The 18,375-nt window shown below is 37.8% G+C and overlaps 1 protein-coding gene across 2 annotated transcripts in view; it reads left to right on the top strand.

Annotated features, from left to right (window-relative positions):
- The first annotated feature begins 195 nt into the window (after positions 1-195).
- ppp1r13l (protein phosphatase 1, regulatory subunit 13 like) overlaps positions 196-18,375 on the top strand; it is a 36,994-nt gene continuing 18,814 nt past the window's right edge. For both annotated transcript variants that reach the window (XM_061682592.1, XM_061682593.1), the window contains exons 1-2: positions 196-477; positions 18,233-18,295. In XM_061682592.1, the coding sequence (XP_061538576.1) occupies positions 18,259-18,295 (37 nt within the window). In that variant the 5' untranslated portion in view covers positions 196-477; positions 18,233-18,258. The remainder of the gene's footprint in view (positions 478-18,232; positions 18,296-18,375) is intronic.

Raw genomic sequence — 18,375 nt, 5'->3', positions numbered from 1 at the left:
ACAAGGACTACATTCATTATGTGTACCCACGTATTTGTACTTTGTCATTCGATTACTAAGACAGTTTTTTGGTTTTCAAAATGAAAACTACATTTATAAAATTATTTAAGGCATATATATATATATATATATATATATATATATATATATATATAAAATGTTTTAATTTCGAAAAATAATATAATAAAAGATACATTGGAAAAATGAAAAAGTGGCATATTTTGCCTGGCCAGCTGTGGTTCAAACACCTGGCTCGGGTTACAGGCGTTTATGTAGAGAGGAGCAGGGGCGGACCTGGAGCTATGTGTTTGTTCGCGTGCACGCCTGGAGGAGGCACACACTCACTCACACAATCTAACTGGGCAGACGACTTCAGAAAGCCCAAGAAAGGAAAGAAAAAAAGTCTTCCTGGTTCAGGACAGGCAGATATTTTTTCTCTCCAAGGCAGGAGGACAACAGGTTTCCATTTTCGTTGAGGTAAGAGACGTCTCATGTGCATTCCTGCAAAAAAAAAAAAAAAAAAAAAAAAAAGTTAACTCCTCCACCCCCTAACATGTTTTACGTCGTTATAGTTCACTGTGGTGAATTCTTAAAGGCGAGGATGTTTTTTGTGTGTTTTCTCCAACTAATGAACATCAGATGTTACTATTTCTGTGACTTTAATTGTCTGGTTTGCAACCATTGAAGTACCTCAGCCAGTTCCGAGCCATGACTGGACGCTTAAATGCAGCCAGCTTAAATGCAGCCAACCCACCACTATTTGTATAGTTGTATGTTCATTCCGTGTAGAATATATAATTTTAGATCTTAGGATGCCAAATCAATGAGGTTGACTGTGATTGTAAATGTTGCATAGGAAAATCTACGAAAATGCTGTAGATTCTGGAAAGTATTCGACCATTTTGGACATGATAACAGACATTTTGCCACATAGACAACACACGCTGCTCATTGCGTTCGTTCATACTGCATGTAGTAAATATGTACATATATAGTTATGTTTTTTTTTTTTTATATTCTTAGTCATTTTGCTCTTGTAAAACTGGAATTTGCCCCTTGCAGGACTAATAAGTGCTTCCTCTCTATATGTTCTATGGCAGTGGTTCTTGAACTTTTTACACCAAGTCCCACTTAAAAAAAAATACTTCTCCAAGTACCACAAAGTGTATTGCGCATAAAAGTCGAATAACAATTGTAGCCACATTGAAGTTTAACAATAAACAGTTATTAAAATGGAATGTAAATCTTGTACGAAAAGGTTAAATACAACTAAATTGTACTTCGGCAGTGATTTTTTTCGGGTACCACCAGAGGGAGCCTGCGTACCCCGAGTGGTACTATTACCATACTGAGAATCACTGTAATCTATGGGATAATGACAAGGGCAGCACGGTGAACCCATGGTTAGAATGTCTGCCTCATTGTTCTTAAGTTAAGGGTTTGAACCTGTCCTGGGCTTCCTGTGTGGAGTTTGTATGTTGTGCTTGTGTGAGATTTCTTCCCTAATTTTCTCCCACATTCCAAAAGCATGTTAGGTCAATCGAAGATTAAATTGTCCATATATGTGAACATGAGTATGTATGGTCATTGGTATAATACGTGCCCTGCGATTGGTTGGCGACCAGTCCTGGGTGTACTGTACCCCACCTTATGCCCAAAGTCACCATGGGTTAGGCTCCAACTCACCCCTGACCCTAATGAAAATGATTGGATGGATGGGATAAAGACAAAAGAGAAAAATAACTGAATTGTAAAAGTCACACACTGGTAGGTTGATGAGTGGGAATGCTGCTTGAGGATTAAAAAAAAAGAAAAAAGACAAACCTATAACACATGCAAATACTTTGAATGCTGTGTTGGTTCAGCAAATCAGGACTTGTTCATGAACCCGCAAGGTTCTTTTGGCCTGAGGCCTGACACGGAAATTGACACGTTTTCACCTCAAGCATTTCAAACCTCCTTGCAAAATGTCTAAGTGGCGCTCGGCCAAGTGGTGCTCTGCCACTTGCCGCAACTTGTTGTTTAGCACAACACACCCGCAAATTTCTCCCAGGTTTTTAAATGCGTGCACACGTTCTAGTTCTCAATAATCTCATTCAAATTTGAGCACGCTGACAAAATGGAGCAGGTCACAGGTTGCTTTACCCATAGACATAATCTTACAGTAATGCCTTGCGATGCAAGTTTAAATCGTTCGGTGATCACGCTTATAAATCAAAATACTCGTGTCTCAAATCATCTTTCCCCATTGAAATGAATTGAAATGCCATTAATCCGTTCCAGCCTCCCCAAAAAATCCAGCAAAAAGTTTTGTAATGTGTATTTAATAGGAAAAATGGCATTCTATAATATTGTACTTTCTAAAAACATACAACAATACATTATTAAATAGAATATAAAGAATTGGGCAGTTTGTGCATCATTATTAATTGAATGCGTGGCCTTCTGGTGTGTGTGCCTTGGGCACCAGGGGGCAGTATAATACAGTCACACAGAGTTTTTTTACAACTACTGAGTGGCACTAATTTGTATTTTTTGCATAGGCTAAAGAATATATGCCTGTGAGTACTGTTATATTGTCTGTTTGCATGTGTTGCTACACCGTTTGTATTCAAATATCCATTGCTTTAGGTGTTATAACACAACCACATAGACTATTCATTAGCTTGTCTAAGGTGTTTCCCATTATGTGTTAGCATCAAGATAGCAGACTTCAAAGCAAAGTTACAGTGTGTGATTCTTTTTGTTTGATCATAATCAAAATCATCTTTATTGGCCAAGTATGTTCAAAAACAAGGAATTTGTCACAGGTAGTGGGAGTCACTCATGTACTACCACAAACATGTCACTATAACACAATATAAATTCAGGACATAAACACATGGGTAAAGAGAATCATTGAGCAATGTCAGGGTACCAGTAATGCTAATAACTTACTGCAAATCAGGGATCTCAACTTATCCTGGAGATAAAGTCTGGGTGAGGCCGCATCAAGCATTCCACAAAAAAAAGAGTTTCAAGTATTGAAAAAAAATACAATTCCCATACTTTCTTGTGTATAATGCACATTTTTTTTACTCCCAAAATTGTCAAGTCAATAGTGCGCATTATACATAAGTATAGGGGGAAAATGAAAGGTCGAGAGGTTATGAAAAAGCTGTACACTTACATGATTATAATAAAATGAAATGTGTTTCGCCTGGTCCTTAATGTTTTCTTTTAAGAATTGTACGCATCTTACAAATTCTGCCTGGGTAATCAAACAGGAGCACAACTGTGTGTTCTCTCATTTACAAAATAAAAGTAGGGCTGTGAATTTCAAAATAAGAGCAAGTGAATAGAAAGTATTATGTATTCAAATAAAGTGCTTAACTTCAGAATAATTATTTGAAAAAACTAACAAAATGCAGATAATACTTCATGTTTTGATCATATGGGTAGAAGCAAAATCGTGCATTGTAAAAATGCATTATACATGGGTAGAAGGGTTTTCCAGGATTTTGAGGTCAACTTTGCCGGTCCGTATTATACATGGGTGGGCATTATAGACGAGAAATTACGGAACTCTAATCTTCTCAAACTTTATTATTAACAGTTCACAGCAAAATTGGTGACCCGGTCCACTCTCTCATCTCCCTGGTATTTTGCATACGCCTCAGCATGTCTTATTGAATAGTAATTAATGTATGATGTTGTATTTTTTGAGCACTGCAACTTTCTCATTGCATATAAGACATGTCAGGGTGCCCCTGTGCTCAACCAAAGAAAACATTCCTGTTGAGAGATGCTAAATCTATCTCCTCAATTGATGTGCAGTACTATGCTTGTGCTGCAGTGAGGCGCTAGGGCACATGCTATAGAACACATGCCTGTGTCATCTTTGTTCCTTTTATGTTTGCTTTCTTCCTGTGTGCCAGTATAGTTCTTTGATGCTTTATTCTTTGAAAGCTGTGCTCTGTGAGGCTGATTTGAGCAACAGCTCCTTATTAAATATGCCATGCTTGGCTAAATATACTCTTATTCTCCATCGTCATTCAACCAAATGCAACGTTAAGCTGCAACAATCTAACAATTCTGTCTCCCGCTTTTCCTGAAATTGGCTGTGCTCGTAGCCAACCCTTCTCTTCGTGGCAGGTTTTGAGAAAGACATGACTGGAACTGGGTGAGTCACAAACGTTGCTAATTCACTTTGGCTAACTTGTCAACAAACCGAAACCTGTCATGAGTATGAGCTACGGTAGCTTATAAGTGATTTAAAAAAAAACACACACAAATAAAACGCCCCGGGGAACGACTCAGGAAAAAAAAACGTCTGGGTTGCACTAACACTAAACTTTGATGTGAAGTACGGGGCCACAAAATATCGTCTTGTGGGCTTCAATTGGACCCCTGGTGCAAATGATCCAACGAGACATCAAGCGATTAAAAGCGACGAGTACGTAGTGCAGTTCTTCTGATACAATGACAATTGTGCAAATGGAGTCTTCAAGTACTTTTTGTTGAGTTTGGCACAAAGGTACAACTGGGAGTAGCAATAAAGTTTGAAGCCTTTTTTTGGGTGGGGGGGGGAATGTTACTTTCTGCCAGACTGCTCCTAGTTGTGAAGTGAGTTGAGTAGCAAGTTGTGTAAAATGTACTGACACATTGTACAGTTAAGCATGAGCATTCAAAAGTTTAGACAAGGTCAAAATAATGTTTTACTGTAATAATGATTACGCTAAGCCTCTGAAATAATTTAAATTTTTTTTTTTTTTACTGCAGTTTAAAACACACTCTGGGATGATTGTGGGGAAAAGTTAAACATGGAGTTGCAAATAGGCAACACATGTTCTGCACAGTTCTGCCTTACGCATTTAATCACAGTCGGGAATGGCACTAAAACAGCCTGTTGCCGCAAACCACCACTGCTCCTGTGCACCAACACTCTCATTTCGGCACCGAACTGAACAGAAAAAAAACACATAATTGCTTTGAAGGGGAGTGTAAATTGTGGGAAACGACCTGCAAATCTTTGCGTAATGGCCCCCCGCTTTGTTCCATTTCTAGAAATGTTGACTATGTGGCGCGGTGCTGACAGAATCCTGAGTCACATGGGACACATGTAGACGAGAAGAGCCTTGGGAGAAACTCAAGAGATTGAAGCAAGAAAAATATGTCGATCATTCGCTTCCATTTTCAATTGGAAATTGAAAATCGAGAAACAAAAACATAACTGATTTAGTGATTTGCACTTTTAGTATGTACATTTAGATACAGGTATGTTAGATTAAAAAACAAAATAATCCTGCCCGAATTCTGTGTTTCAATTTTGGGCTCAGATAAAAAATACAAAGGGAAGAACGGGTGACAGGATTGAATTTGATTTTACCTTAACACTATGAGAAGCAGCTAAATTCTAATATTAGTTATACGAATTTGTATTTATTCAAAAGAGTCGTTATTTGTAGCGTTTGTCTTAGCTGCACTTCGTCCAATTCATGCATGTGGATGTTAGAATTGGCGGCACGGTATTACGACTGGTTAGAGCGTCTGCCTCACAGTTCTGAGGTGCGGGTTCAATCCCCGGCCCCGCCTGTGTGGAGTTTGCATGTTCTCCCCGTGCCCGCGTGGGTTTTGTCTGGGCACTCCGGTTTCCTCCCACATCCCAAAAACATGCATGCATTGGAGACTCTAAATTGTCCGTAGGTGTGAATGTGAGTGTGAATGGTTGTTTGTTTGTATGTGCCGTGCGATTGGCTGGCATCCGGTTCAGGGTGTACCCCGCCTCCTGCTCGATGATAGCTGGGATAGGCTCTAGCTCGCCCGCGACCCTAGTGAGGAGAAGCGGCTCAGAAAATGGATGGATGTTAGAATTGTTTTTGTCCAATCAGACTTCAGTCCCGATGTGTTGCCAATCTGCCCAGCGCGCTCAGAATCATTCGTAAATGGTGATGAAACTATCTTGGCAATGGGACTGTTTCTTCAACCAATCAGATTTCAATTTTTTTCCTCACAGGGCACAGAGAGTTTAGCCCAAAGCACTCTGTCCTCTGACTGGTTGGTCAGACAGAGTAAGCCAAGTTCAACTAACAAAACACATCTGTAGTGATCTGCACACATTAATAAGTTAAATACTCTGCATCTCTGGGTGTATGATGTGTTATAGTTTTTTGTTGTTGTTTTTGTCATGTTATTTGATAAATATCAATCAAATACAATTATCCACCAGCCATACAGTATCAAGGACAAACATGAAAATAGTTATCATAATCGGCTTTATGCATTATGCCTGACACAAATATATGATTTTACTGCTGTTTGTCTATCTGATCGCATTGTTTTAAACTTATTGGACGTGGACAAGTAGACCTGGGGCCAATCACTTCAACAGGACCATTAATTTCATGCTTGTTTCAATCATTTGCAGTGATATACAAAGAACGGTGTGTCAGTTGATTGATTGTGACCACGAACATGGTAACTTATCTTTACTAACGCTCCAAATGTGCAACCAAACTTTCGGCTCATGCAAACCTCACCAGTTAAAAAAGCGTTTACCTGTGTTTCATATTTAGCCCAAAATTGAGACACAAAAATTCAGGCCATTTTTTTGTGTTAGATTTAAAAACAAATAACCAAATAATCAGTCACTTTTTTCAGTTTTTTAAATTTTCAGTTGTCAATTGAACATGGAAAGAATGAACGATACACCGATTGAGAAAGACCATTGTCTGTTGCCGAGCCTGTTTTCTTTGCCTCTGACAAATACAATGCGTGCTCACTCGCTTGGTGCATTTTTTTATGACGTAATGTCGAGTTTCTCTGTGGCTCACGGGAGAGTTGTTGTGAGGAACTCGGGCGTAACTCTGACTGAGTCATTCATCCTAGGTTACTTGTCAGTTATCTCAATATGTGGGAATTAAGGATCTCCTCCTGAGAGTCACGGGATTTCTCGTTTTTGCACAATGATTACACAACCTACCCACCTACAGGACTGGATAGACAGATTTATCAATGCATTTACCAAGCCTCAAAGGATTGAGTGGAAGTCTTGCAGGATTTGTGAAGGAGTTATGTTTTAGCAGCGGTCTCATGCGATTCAGGGGAGTCATTTGAGTTTGTTGTGTAAGTCTCGCATGATTCTCATTAGATTTATCAGGAATCTTGCAGGAAATGTTGAAGTCGGATCGAACTGGATCTAAAATCTCAGCGTTATGAGGCATAAGGAATTAAATTGTGGAAGCACTGATAGGGTTGAAACAGGAGATGTAGGAAATCAACGGAATGTTTGAATGCAAGGATACTACTATAGGACAGTCAGAGCAGTCACTGTAAAAGACACACCCTGGTGTTCTGCTAAACTAAAAATTACTGTATTGTCCTTATCACATCTACAGTCAGTGTGTTCCATTTTTGCATGTCAAGGTGAAACAAATAACAGCTTTTTGTTTCAATGGCGGAACCAGTTGCGGTATAAATGCTGGGAAGAGGAAGACCAATCTGTTTTTGCACAAGTTCCCTTGAGAAATGGTCCAAAGTGAATCAGTGGTACAACAAACTGGATAAAGAGGACACTTCTACCACATTTTAGTGTAACTGTGGAAATGGGTGGTGCTCTGAAGCAATAGTGAACTGTTTGTGTCATCAAAGTTAAGCCCAATTAAGCTCAAAAGTAATCAGTCGATTCATATTGAATTGGTCAGGTTTACATGACCCGGAAATTTGGTAATGAGCATTAATAAAGATACGTACATGCAAACGTGTTTGAAGCATTATTGTAATCGGCTTCATGAATTATGTCTAAAGATGGGAGGCAAAAATCGGTCGTTTTTTAGAACAATTTCCCAGTCATTCGATTCCTAGGAATATTTTGTTTGCCTACCTGACGATTCCAATTACCCATTTCTCTTACAGCGCAAATGAGTGATGACATCACATGCAAGTGAAATGTATTTTGGTTTAAAAATTTTTAAACATGGCTCTACCATACGATAACCCTTTGGTCTTTATTTCAGTATTTTGACGTGTGGAGTAGCCTTGTTGCCACACTAATGTAATGTCTGACACGGTAACACAACTACAGTCGAAAAACAAAAATAATCAGCGATTTTTTTTCACCGGTACACGTATTAGTATACATGGTATACAAGTTTTTTATTTTATTTTTTTAAATTCATTGAATGGGGATATTCTGGTAATAACTGACACATGAACGTTTCAAAAGCCTAAGATGTTTTGTTATCGTTGTTTTAAATTATAAAAATGAATCATTTTCAAATAATTAAAAGTCTGGTCACACCTTCTCATTCAATAGCATTAAAAAATGTGTCCATTGTTGACTTGTACTGTACAGTAAATGAAAAAGAAATATTTTTTAAACACGTTTTGTAATGACAGAGGACAACTTGCATAAATCAATCTAAACTGTAGTAGTCAGAGATGTTAACCTTCTGGGATGTCACAAGAGATAATTGTTACGAATGTAGCATGCGACCATTGCGCAGCCTCTTAAAGTACTGTATGTTGACTATAGTAAGTTTCTGCTCCTGCCAGTAAAAGCATTTACTGAGCACGTTTGAGTTTGAGTGTCATCTTCACCACCTCTTAAAGGGCACTTCACAGCATAATAAATACTGCTGATTAAAAAAAAAAAAAAAAAAAAAGCAAAGGAAGGAAATAAGCAGTTGAGCTAAATTATGCATGTACAAACATTAAGATGACAACAAAAACTAATACTATTCTGAGAATAATGTAACAATAATAATAATCATTTTATGAGAAAATCTTTGGCATTTTAAAAGAAAAATGTAATTTTACAATAAAAAGGTAGAATTTTTACAAGAATAGTTTAGTTTTATGAGGGAAATAAGCTACAATCATACGAGAAGTTGAATAATGCCATAATTTTCATATATATATATATATGTGGTAACTTCTACGAGAATAAAGTGGAAATATGAGATTAATATAATAATTTTACAAGAAAAAAGTATAATATCCATGCATCCATTCATTTTCTTCCACTTATCCAAGGTCGGGTCGCGGGGGCAGTAGCTTTAGCAGGGAAGCTTCGGCTTCAGAGTATAATAGGATAGTCGTAATTTAATGAGAAAAAAAAATGATCAGAAAGTCAAAATCTTACCAGAATAAGGTTGTAACTTTACAAGAAAAAGTTGTAATCTTACAAGAATAGTGTCGTTTACGGGAATAACGTCATCATTTTATGAGAAAAATCTGTAATTTCTGTCTGGGTGTTGAGTGACTCGGCGTGAGTTGTGGCTATCTATCGGCAGCTCATATATGACTGTTTGTTGTCTTTCTCTTTGTTCAGTAAAGCGACTGAAAGTGCATCGTCTGTCCTTGACCACTTGCAGGGACTTAACAATACGTTCTAACTAGCGATGGTAGGCTGTATTAAATTAGCTAACATTGATACGTTACCTGCTTTTGTGGTAAATATTACACTTTCAGATGAGTTGAGTCAGTTATTGCGGTGTGCAACTGAATAAAAACACCTTAATAAAAATAGAAATAATATAATACCATTGCAACAAATAAAAGTAGAAAACAACCATAATGTAGGATGAAAAACCCACATTTGAAAAGAAGTGAAAAGTAAAATTTCTATGCTCTCACCCCTTATACAGTAAATATTCATTCATTCATTTATTTATTTTCCGTACCGCTTATTCTCGCGAGGGTTGCGGCCGTGCTGGAGCCTATCCCAGCTGACTGGGCGAGAGGCGGGGTACACCCTGAACTGATCGCCAGCCAATCGCAGGGCACATATCAACAAACAACCATTCGCACTGTAAATAATTATACATTTATTCTGAAATAAAATTTGCTGCCATGCTGAACATTATCAATTTGGGAATGTTTCCTTTTTACTTACAAATTTGTTTTCATAATTTCTTATAGTATATTACACACTATATCAGAATCAGAATCATCTTTATTTGCCAAGTATGTCCAAAACACACAAGGAATTTGTCTCCGGTTCCACTTTATCTTCCTTGTTGAGCGTGAAATGATCCCAAACTTTGGACAGTCTCCATCTTTTACGGACTAATTCCTCATTGGCTCGCCGACATCGCACCAATTTATTTCTACATGGAGTGAGTGTGGTGTGCGCGACTGCAGTAACATTTGTCAGTGTGGAAAAATCCCCTACAAGGGGATTTCCTTCAACCTTTGATCGTAATTGAATTATTTGAGTTAATTGATTAATAATTGCAGCCCTAAATGAGTCCAATATTTATTTTTGTTGCGTACATTTCATTTAATATCAAGCAGCACTGCTTCCTGTTTAGACATTTATACATTGACATTTTCTGTCAATCCATGGATTTGAGTCACATCAGTGGACCCTCCACATTCCAGTAAATCCAAATGACATGTGGACAGAGAACAAACAGTTGTTTTAGACAAACAGAAGTTCAGTAATCGTTCCAGTAAACATGGAGGGGTGAACGGAGGGAGTAGGGGAGACGGGCCAGGAAGCGGTGGGGCTGGACGGGATGTGACCGCTGTGTAATCTGGCTCTGTGTAGCACACTGCTCTTGACAAAGATAAGATTGTCTGTGTGGAATTGAATGTCTGCAGCAGAATGCGACTGTGAGTCTTGCACAGGCCGAGCTTATCGATACTCTCTTATGAACCTGTTCTCCTCTTGAGGGCCTGGCTCCATCTAAATGTCTTTGACAATGTCACTCATTGCAACATTTGTCCGTTTGCCAGGAAGTATGCACACTTACGCACAAGAGTGCTGAAATGTGATCTATTATTGGGAACACTTGACAAAGTCAAAGTTTAGTGTTAAAGAAGTCTATCTTTGGAAACTGTTTTCACCATTGGAAATCATAGCAATAGTAAGAAAGATCAGACATTTGGATCCCGATTTTACAAGAAAAGGTAAAAACATTTATGCCAAATTCCAACTATTATTAGAATAATGTCATAACTTAACCAGTTTTTTTTTTTTTTTTTTACAATAAAACTTTAAAATATTAATAGAACTTTATGGAAAAAAGTTGCAATTTTGTAATAAAAATAAAAATGAGTTAAAAGGTGGTATTTTACAGTAATAACATCATTTTAGGAGATTTTTGTTTTTATGGGAAAAAAGTCAAAATACTATGAGAAAAATATAACTTCTTGAGAAAAAAACCTTGTAATGAAAAAAGTAGTTTTATTGTAAAATGTTATTATAATTTTACGAGAAGAAAATCCAAATAATTCAAGAATAACTATTTTATGAGAATATCATCGCAAATTTACAAGCAGTTGCCATTTTACGAAAAAGTGAAAATATGACAATAATTGAAAATTTCATGAGCAAACGGTCAAATTTTACAATAATTTCATGAGAAAAAAGTTTTAATTTTACAATAACATCATAATTGGCGGCACGGTGACCGACTGGTTAGCACATCTGCCTCACAGTTCTGAGGACCCGGGTTCAAAACCGGCCTCGCCTAGGTGGAGTTTGCATGTTCGACCCGTGCCTACATGAGTTTTCTCTGGGTACTCCGGTTTCCTCCCACTTCCCAAAAACATGCAAGCTAGGTTAATTGAAGACTCTAAATTGTCTGTAGGTGTGAATGTGAGTGCGAATGGTTGTTTGTTTATATGTGCCTTGCGATTGGCTGGCGACCAGTTCAGGGTGTACCCCTCCTCCCGCCCGAAGATAGCTGGGATGGGCTCCAGCACGCCCGCGACCCTAGTGAGGAGAAGTGGTGTGGAAAATGAGTGAATGAATGAACATCATAATTTTTCAAGAAAAAAGCAAAGGTGAACAAACTGCCTGCAAAGTTTTTGTCTGACGAAATTATGGCGAGCAAAAAATTACTTTCTTCCTTTTACTGGAAAAGGTACTTTTATATCGTATCCTTGTGATTGATACTCTCCAAGCGAAGCACAACAAACATCCATCTTCCCTTCATCTCGTCCAAAGTAAACGTCCTTCTTTTAGACCAGTGGCCAGTCAGCGTCCACCATGTTGGCTACCGAAGCCGGCGGAGGAAAAAAAACAAAAACAAACGTGAGCATAAGTGACTTTTAATAACACGGCCACGTTACAGTGGCCTTTGGAAAGCGGTGAGCCCGGTGCATTTTGGGTGTTTTGGACGTTTTGAGGACATGGAAGTAGGACGGCCCTTTTCTAGTCCTCTATGATGGATTTTATTAATTTATTTTAAAGACATTCAGTTCCAGGATGCAGATTCTGCGGTATTTTGTGAAAGCTTTCCCCCCATTGGAAATACTGTGTAAAGTTGTATTTATTTATTTATTTTTAGTCATAATCTTATGAGAATAATGTCATAATTTTACAAGAAAACATTTTTTAACATGAAGAAAGTAAAAATATGAGAGTAATTTAATAATTTTACTCATTTCACAGGTAAATTTATGAGAAAAAAGTTATAAATTTATGAGAATAAAGTCAAAATATGAGACTATAGCCATAATTTTATGGGGAAAAATTGTAATTTCAGGATTATAATGTATTTTTACAAGAAAAAAAGATGTCTAAAAAAGTAATTTTACATGAAAAAGTAAAAATGTTATGAGAATCACATCATAATTTCATGAGAAAAAAGTTTGAATTTGACAAGAATGGCATAAATTTACTTTATTGATCCCCAGTGTGGAAATTCCGGAGTTACAGCAGTAAAAAAAAAAGGAAATAGAATAAAAACAAAGTAGTAATTTACAATAATCATCATTTTATGAGGAAAAAGGTAGGAATTTTACGAGAACATCATAATTTGAGAAAAAGGTTGTATTTTTACAACAGTCATAATGTTTTGAAAATAACATCATAAAATTATAACTTTTTGTAAAATGATGTTGTTCTTATTTTGACTTTATTTTTCTCGTAAAATTAAGACGTTACCTTCATAATATTTAGACTTTCTTCACATAAAATTACAATTACTGTGAATAACCTTTTCTCATAAAATGGTTGTTTTCTTAATATTTTAAATGTATTCTTGTAAAATTACAACTTTTCTATCCCAAAACTGTGACATTATTCTCATAATAGTTCGACTTTGTTGAACTATTATGAGTAAATTTATAACATTATTCTCAAAATATTTTGTAATCTCTTCTGGTATAAATCATTAACAATGATTATGATATATGATAATTATTAAAATATATATTTTTTCCAACTAATGAGGGATTACAGATATTTACAACATACTGAAAAGTAACGGAATTAATATTTATTTGCATAATTTCTCTGCATATTTTTTTCAAAAATACCTCTGCCATTCAACTTTGCAGCACAGCTCCACTGAACATGAAAATAAACACAATTAATTGTAAAATATTATAGTTTAGTTTGATAGTATACTAACTGACTAATGTGCATACCATAGTGTCTAAAAAGTGGCTTCCTGGTACAATCACGAGGTGACGCATTAGGAGGACGGAGCACCTGACGAGGCCTCTTGGAATTTGGTAGAGGCGTCTGTCTGACAGTGACACAATGGTTAAGTCAAACTCCAACACCTCGAAGGAAAAGGCTGAGTAAGCCAACAGCAAAGGCGACCGGAGGGGCCTCCAGGGGCCAATGCGAGTGAGTCACGGTGCCATGGTTACACAAGCACAAACGCAGACGTCAGCTCAGTTCACTGGTGCGAAGTAACAAAGTACTTTAATAGTTTATTACTGTAACTGTCAGGTACAGTGGTACTTTTATTTACGACTTTAATTTGTTCCATGACCCTGCTTGGAACTCAATTTGCTCATTTTTTAAAACAACTATCTCCATTATTGCGTTCCAGAAAACAGCCCCCAAAATTTGTTTTAAAAAGAATAAAATAGTATTCTGTAGGATTGCACTCTGTAAAAACATACGATAATAAAAATAATTAATAAGATAGAATGGAACAAATTCACCAGTTTTTGGACCATTTTGTTTCTCAACTCTGAGCTCAATTTATGTATAGAGCACTGGAAAAAACAACTGCAGCTGAAACAAAGTGATGTACATAAATAAAATCAAACATCAAACATAAATGATGAAAAATAATAAATCAGGCAGAAATAAAATGTTCCTTTTTTATTACAAAATGATATTTAAAAACATAAATCAAGTCAGTGACACCAAGAAACTCGTGCATCGCCTCCACTGTATCTTGAGACCAAACCGTCACAGTCCTCATTGGTGGCCTCAAGGTATGTCAAGTTGTGGTCAGATTCCCCAGCGGAGGGAGACAAGAAGAATGGTATACACATTTGTTTCCCTTTCACTTTTCACTGAACTCACTCGTCACTATTTGTTCACCACACTTGCTCATGTTTTTCTATGGTTTCATGCTTTAATTCGACGGATACCATTCACCACTTCTCAGCACTCACTTTCTTTGGACCCATGGTTAGAGAAAAAGACATTTGGCAAAAATACCTACACAAATAAATAAGCACAAAACACAACACTTAATTATACTTTTCACTGCGAGGTAACCAACGTGAAATGATGGTGGACGGATGTTGTGACGTTTGCTGCTGTGTCAGTGTGTAAGTCAAAACGGATATTGTGTAAAACCGAAAAAATTGTAAACTGTAAAAATTCATTTTTTTTATTTTGTACTTACAAATGTAGATTTCTGAGTCAGTACTTTTGAACCTTTTCTTTAGGAACTGAATCATTCTAATTGTATCAGTCTTTTTTATACATGTATCTGTACTTCTACTTAGTGGGTACAGAAAGTATTCAGACCCCCTTAAGTTTTTCACTCTGTTATATTGCAGCCATTTGCTAAAGTCATTTAAGTTCATTTATTTCCTCAATAATGTACACACAGCAGCCCATATTGACAGAAAAAAATGAAACTGTTGAAATGTTTGCAGATTTATTAAAAACGAAAAACTGAAATATCACAAAGCCATAAGTATTCAGACCCTTTGCTGTGACACTCATATTTAACTTGGGTGCTGTCCATTTCTTCTGATCATCCTTCATTGGAGTCCAGCTGTGTTTAAGTATACTGATTGGACTTGATAAGGAAAGCCACACACCTGTCTATATAAGACTTTACAGCTCACAGTGCATGTCAGAGCAAATGAGAATCATGAGGTCAAAGGAACTGCCTGAAGAGCTCTGAGACAGAATTGTGGCAAGGCACAGATCTGGCCAAGGTTACAAAAAACATATATGCTGCACTTAAGGTTCCTAAGAGCACAGTGGCCTCCATAATCCTTAAATGGAAGACGTTTGGCACAACCAGAACCCTTACTAGAGCTGGCCGTCCGGCCAAACTGAGCAGTCGGGGGGGAGTGGGGAAGCCTTGGTGAGAGAGGTAAAGAAGAACCCAAAGATCACTGTGGCTGAGCTCCAGAGATGCATTTGGGAGATGGGAGAAAGTTCTAGAAAGACAACCATCACTGCAGCCCTCCACCAGTCGGAGCTTTATGGCAGAGTGGCCCGACGGAAGCCTCTCCTCAGTGCAAGACACATGAAAGCCCTCATGGAGTTTGCTAAAAAAAAAAAACACCTGAAGGACTCCAAGATGGTGAGAAATAAGACTCTCTGGTCTGATGAGACCAAGATAGAACTTTTTGGCCTTAATTCTAAGCGGTATGTGTGGCGAAAACCACCTGTCCAATACAGTCCCAACAGTGAAGCATGGTGCTGGCACTATCATGTTGTGGGTGTGTTTTTCAGCTGCAGGGACAGGATGACTGGTTGCAATCGAAGGAAAGATGAATGCGGCCAAGTACAGGGATATCCTGGACGAAAACCTTCTCCAGAGTGCTCAGCACCTCAGACTAGGCCGAAGGTTCACCTTCCAACAAGACAATGACCCTAAACACATTGCTAAAATAACAAAGGAGTGGCTTTAGAACAACTCCGTCACTGTTCTTGAATGGCCCAGCCAAAGCCCTGACTTAAACCCAATTGAGCATCTCTGGAGAGACCTGAAAATGGCTGCCCACCAACATTCACCATCCAACCTGACAGAACTGGAGAGGATCTGCAAGGAGGAATGGCAGAGGAGCCCCAAATCCAGGTGTGAAAAACTTCCCGAAAAGACTCATGGCTGTATTAGCTCAAAAGGGCGCTTCTACTAAATAATGAGCAAAGGGTCTGAATACTTATAGCTGTGTGATATTTCAGTTTTTCTTTTTTAATAAATCTGCAAAAATGTCAACAATTCATTTTTTTTCTGTCAATATGGCGTGCTGTGTGTACGTGAAATAGGAAAAAAATAAACTTAAATGATTTTATCAAAGGTCACTGATGGTATAGTGGTACACTCGCCTGACTTTGGTGCAGGCAGCGTGGGTACAGTTCCCACTCAGTAACGGTGTGAATGTGAGTGCGAATGGTAGTCTGTGTCTATATGTGCCCTGCGACTGACTGGCGAGCAGTTCAGGGTGTAGTCCGCCTTTCGCCCGAAGTCAGCTGGGATAGGCTCCAGCGTCCCGCGACCCTAACCAGGATAAGTGGTGTTGAAAATGGATGGATGGATGGATTTTAGCAAATGGCTGCAATATAACAAAGAGTGAAAACTTTAAGAGGGTCTGAATACTTTCCGTACCCACTGTAAGTAGAGTGTGAATACCTTTGGCTTCCATTTAGACTCACACAGAAAGGGTGTGAAGGTTGTGTGGTTGCAAATTTACCCCTCAGGGAGGATTTGATGGTTCTACATAACTGACAGTTGGGCAAGACTTCTTAACAAAGTATCAAGGTGGAACCAGACCACATCAAAATAATAGAGGCCTTTCCAGTTGAACATTTTCCCATAGGAAATAATGTCAATGGAAATGTTTTCAAAATCAAACTGGTGGCATCGTTAAACCTTTATTGACTGTAGGCCACCTTTTAAGTCACATTTTATGTCTAAAAATAAGTTAACAAATATTAATGGCAACATGTAAAAATCATCAGTCGTGAGTCATTTTTACATTCTTTAATGTCATACAAGTGTAAAAAGAAATTTCATTTTAAGTGTAAAAGTAAATGATCCACTGTCACTAGTAAAATCATAAAGTCATACAAAACATTGTCTTAAATGACAGTGACTCATTTTTGACACTCTCCATTGTCATACAAGTGTGAAAGGTTCAGTGTTATTCCCAGTTGCACATTTTGCTGCAGGGAATAATGGAAATGAAAATGATCTATTCCTGGGTGAAACTGACACCATCATGCAACTTTTACTGTATTAGGCCATGTTTATATACACATTTTACTTCAAGGTCACATATTCTGGCTATTTAGACCTCTGTCAAGTGACTCTAACAAGGTACTTAGTATAAAAGTGACAATTTAATTTTAAAAAACCTTGGTTTTCTCATACGAGTGTCCAGAAAAGGCCTCTCTGACAGCTACTTCTGTGTGGCCCAGTATTGTATCCGCTTTGTCCATATTTTGGCTAAGACCGCCCCCTTTCCTCTGATTGGTTGCCTCTGTGTAGAAGACCCACTTGTGAGAAAAAAAACACGTTTGTTTTGTTGACAGCGCTGGCTGGGGAACGGAGAGGGAGGCAGAGATCTTCGCTAGTGACGTAGATAAGCTCGAGTAATACAAATCACCTGATTTCAGGCCTTTCGGCAGAAAAATGTCTGGTACTCAGGAATGCGTGGACGATTTTAATTTATGTTTCACATGTTTACTAAGGCACCATAGAGACTATTACATCCCAAATCTGTCTGAAGTCTGGAACATGCTATTTTGGGTAGAGTAACGTTTTCTTTTTTTTTTTGTCAAGCCTTTAACCTTTGGCAACAGATTTCGAACTAGGAAGCACACTAATTCCCCATGGCTCATGAATGTGACTCGCCTATGATGAGTACTGTACGTTAACAATGTCACCATGACCAAGCACACCGGTGTAGTAAGTTTGGATAAAATGTGATACTTTCAAACTCTTTCAAGCTTTTTTAAAATATTTATTTACAATAGCTTTGTCCTGTACCAGACGTTTTAAACCATGAAAAAAACCCCTCCAAAACACTAATTTTGTACTGTACAGTAATATAGAGTGCACATGGCCTCCCCCCCCAAAAAGCTTTATTAATGTAACCAACGACTCCCCTCCCCACCCCCTGTTCCATCAAGGGCCACTATATTTAGACTTATAATAAATTATAATCACACACATGCTAACCATTAGTCCACCGTGTTGCCCAGTACAAAACATACCTCAAAATCTCTTGTTTCTTTTTAAAATCTGAAAATGCAAAAAATAAAATCAAAAGTCAAAAAAGGGTTTGTTGTTCTGTTTTCAAGGAACTAACAATCGCTGCCTGACAGCCATGACTTCTCAGAGCACCTATGGCAGCACCATCCTGTGTGAGTCTCCCCTCCCACCCAATCTTTATTTAATCACTCTGCATGATCATGTTAGCACTGTACTAAATGTCTGCTTTGTG

Source organism: Phycodurus eques, chromosome 7 (genome assembly GCF_024500275.1).
Source record: "Phycodurus eques isolate BA_2022a chromosome 7, UOR_Pequ_1.1, whole genome shotgun sequence".
NCBI classification, from domain to species: Eukaryota; Metazoa; Chordata; class Actinopteri; order Syngnathiformes; family Syngnathidae; genus Phycodurus; species Phycodurus eques.
This window is presented reverse-complemented; position numbering and strand designations above follow the sequence as displayed.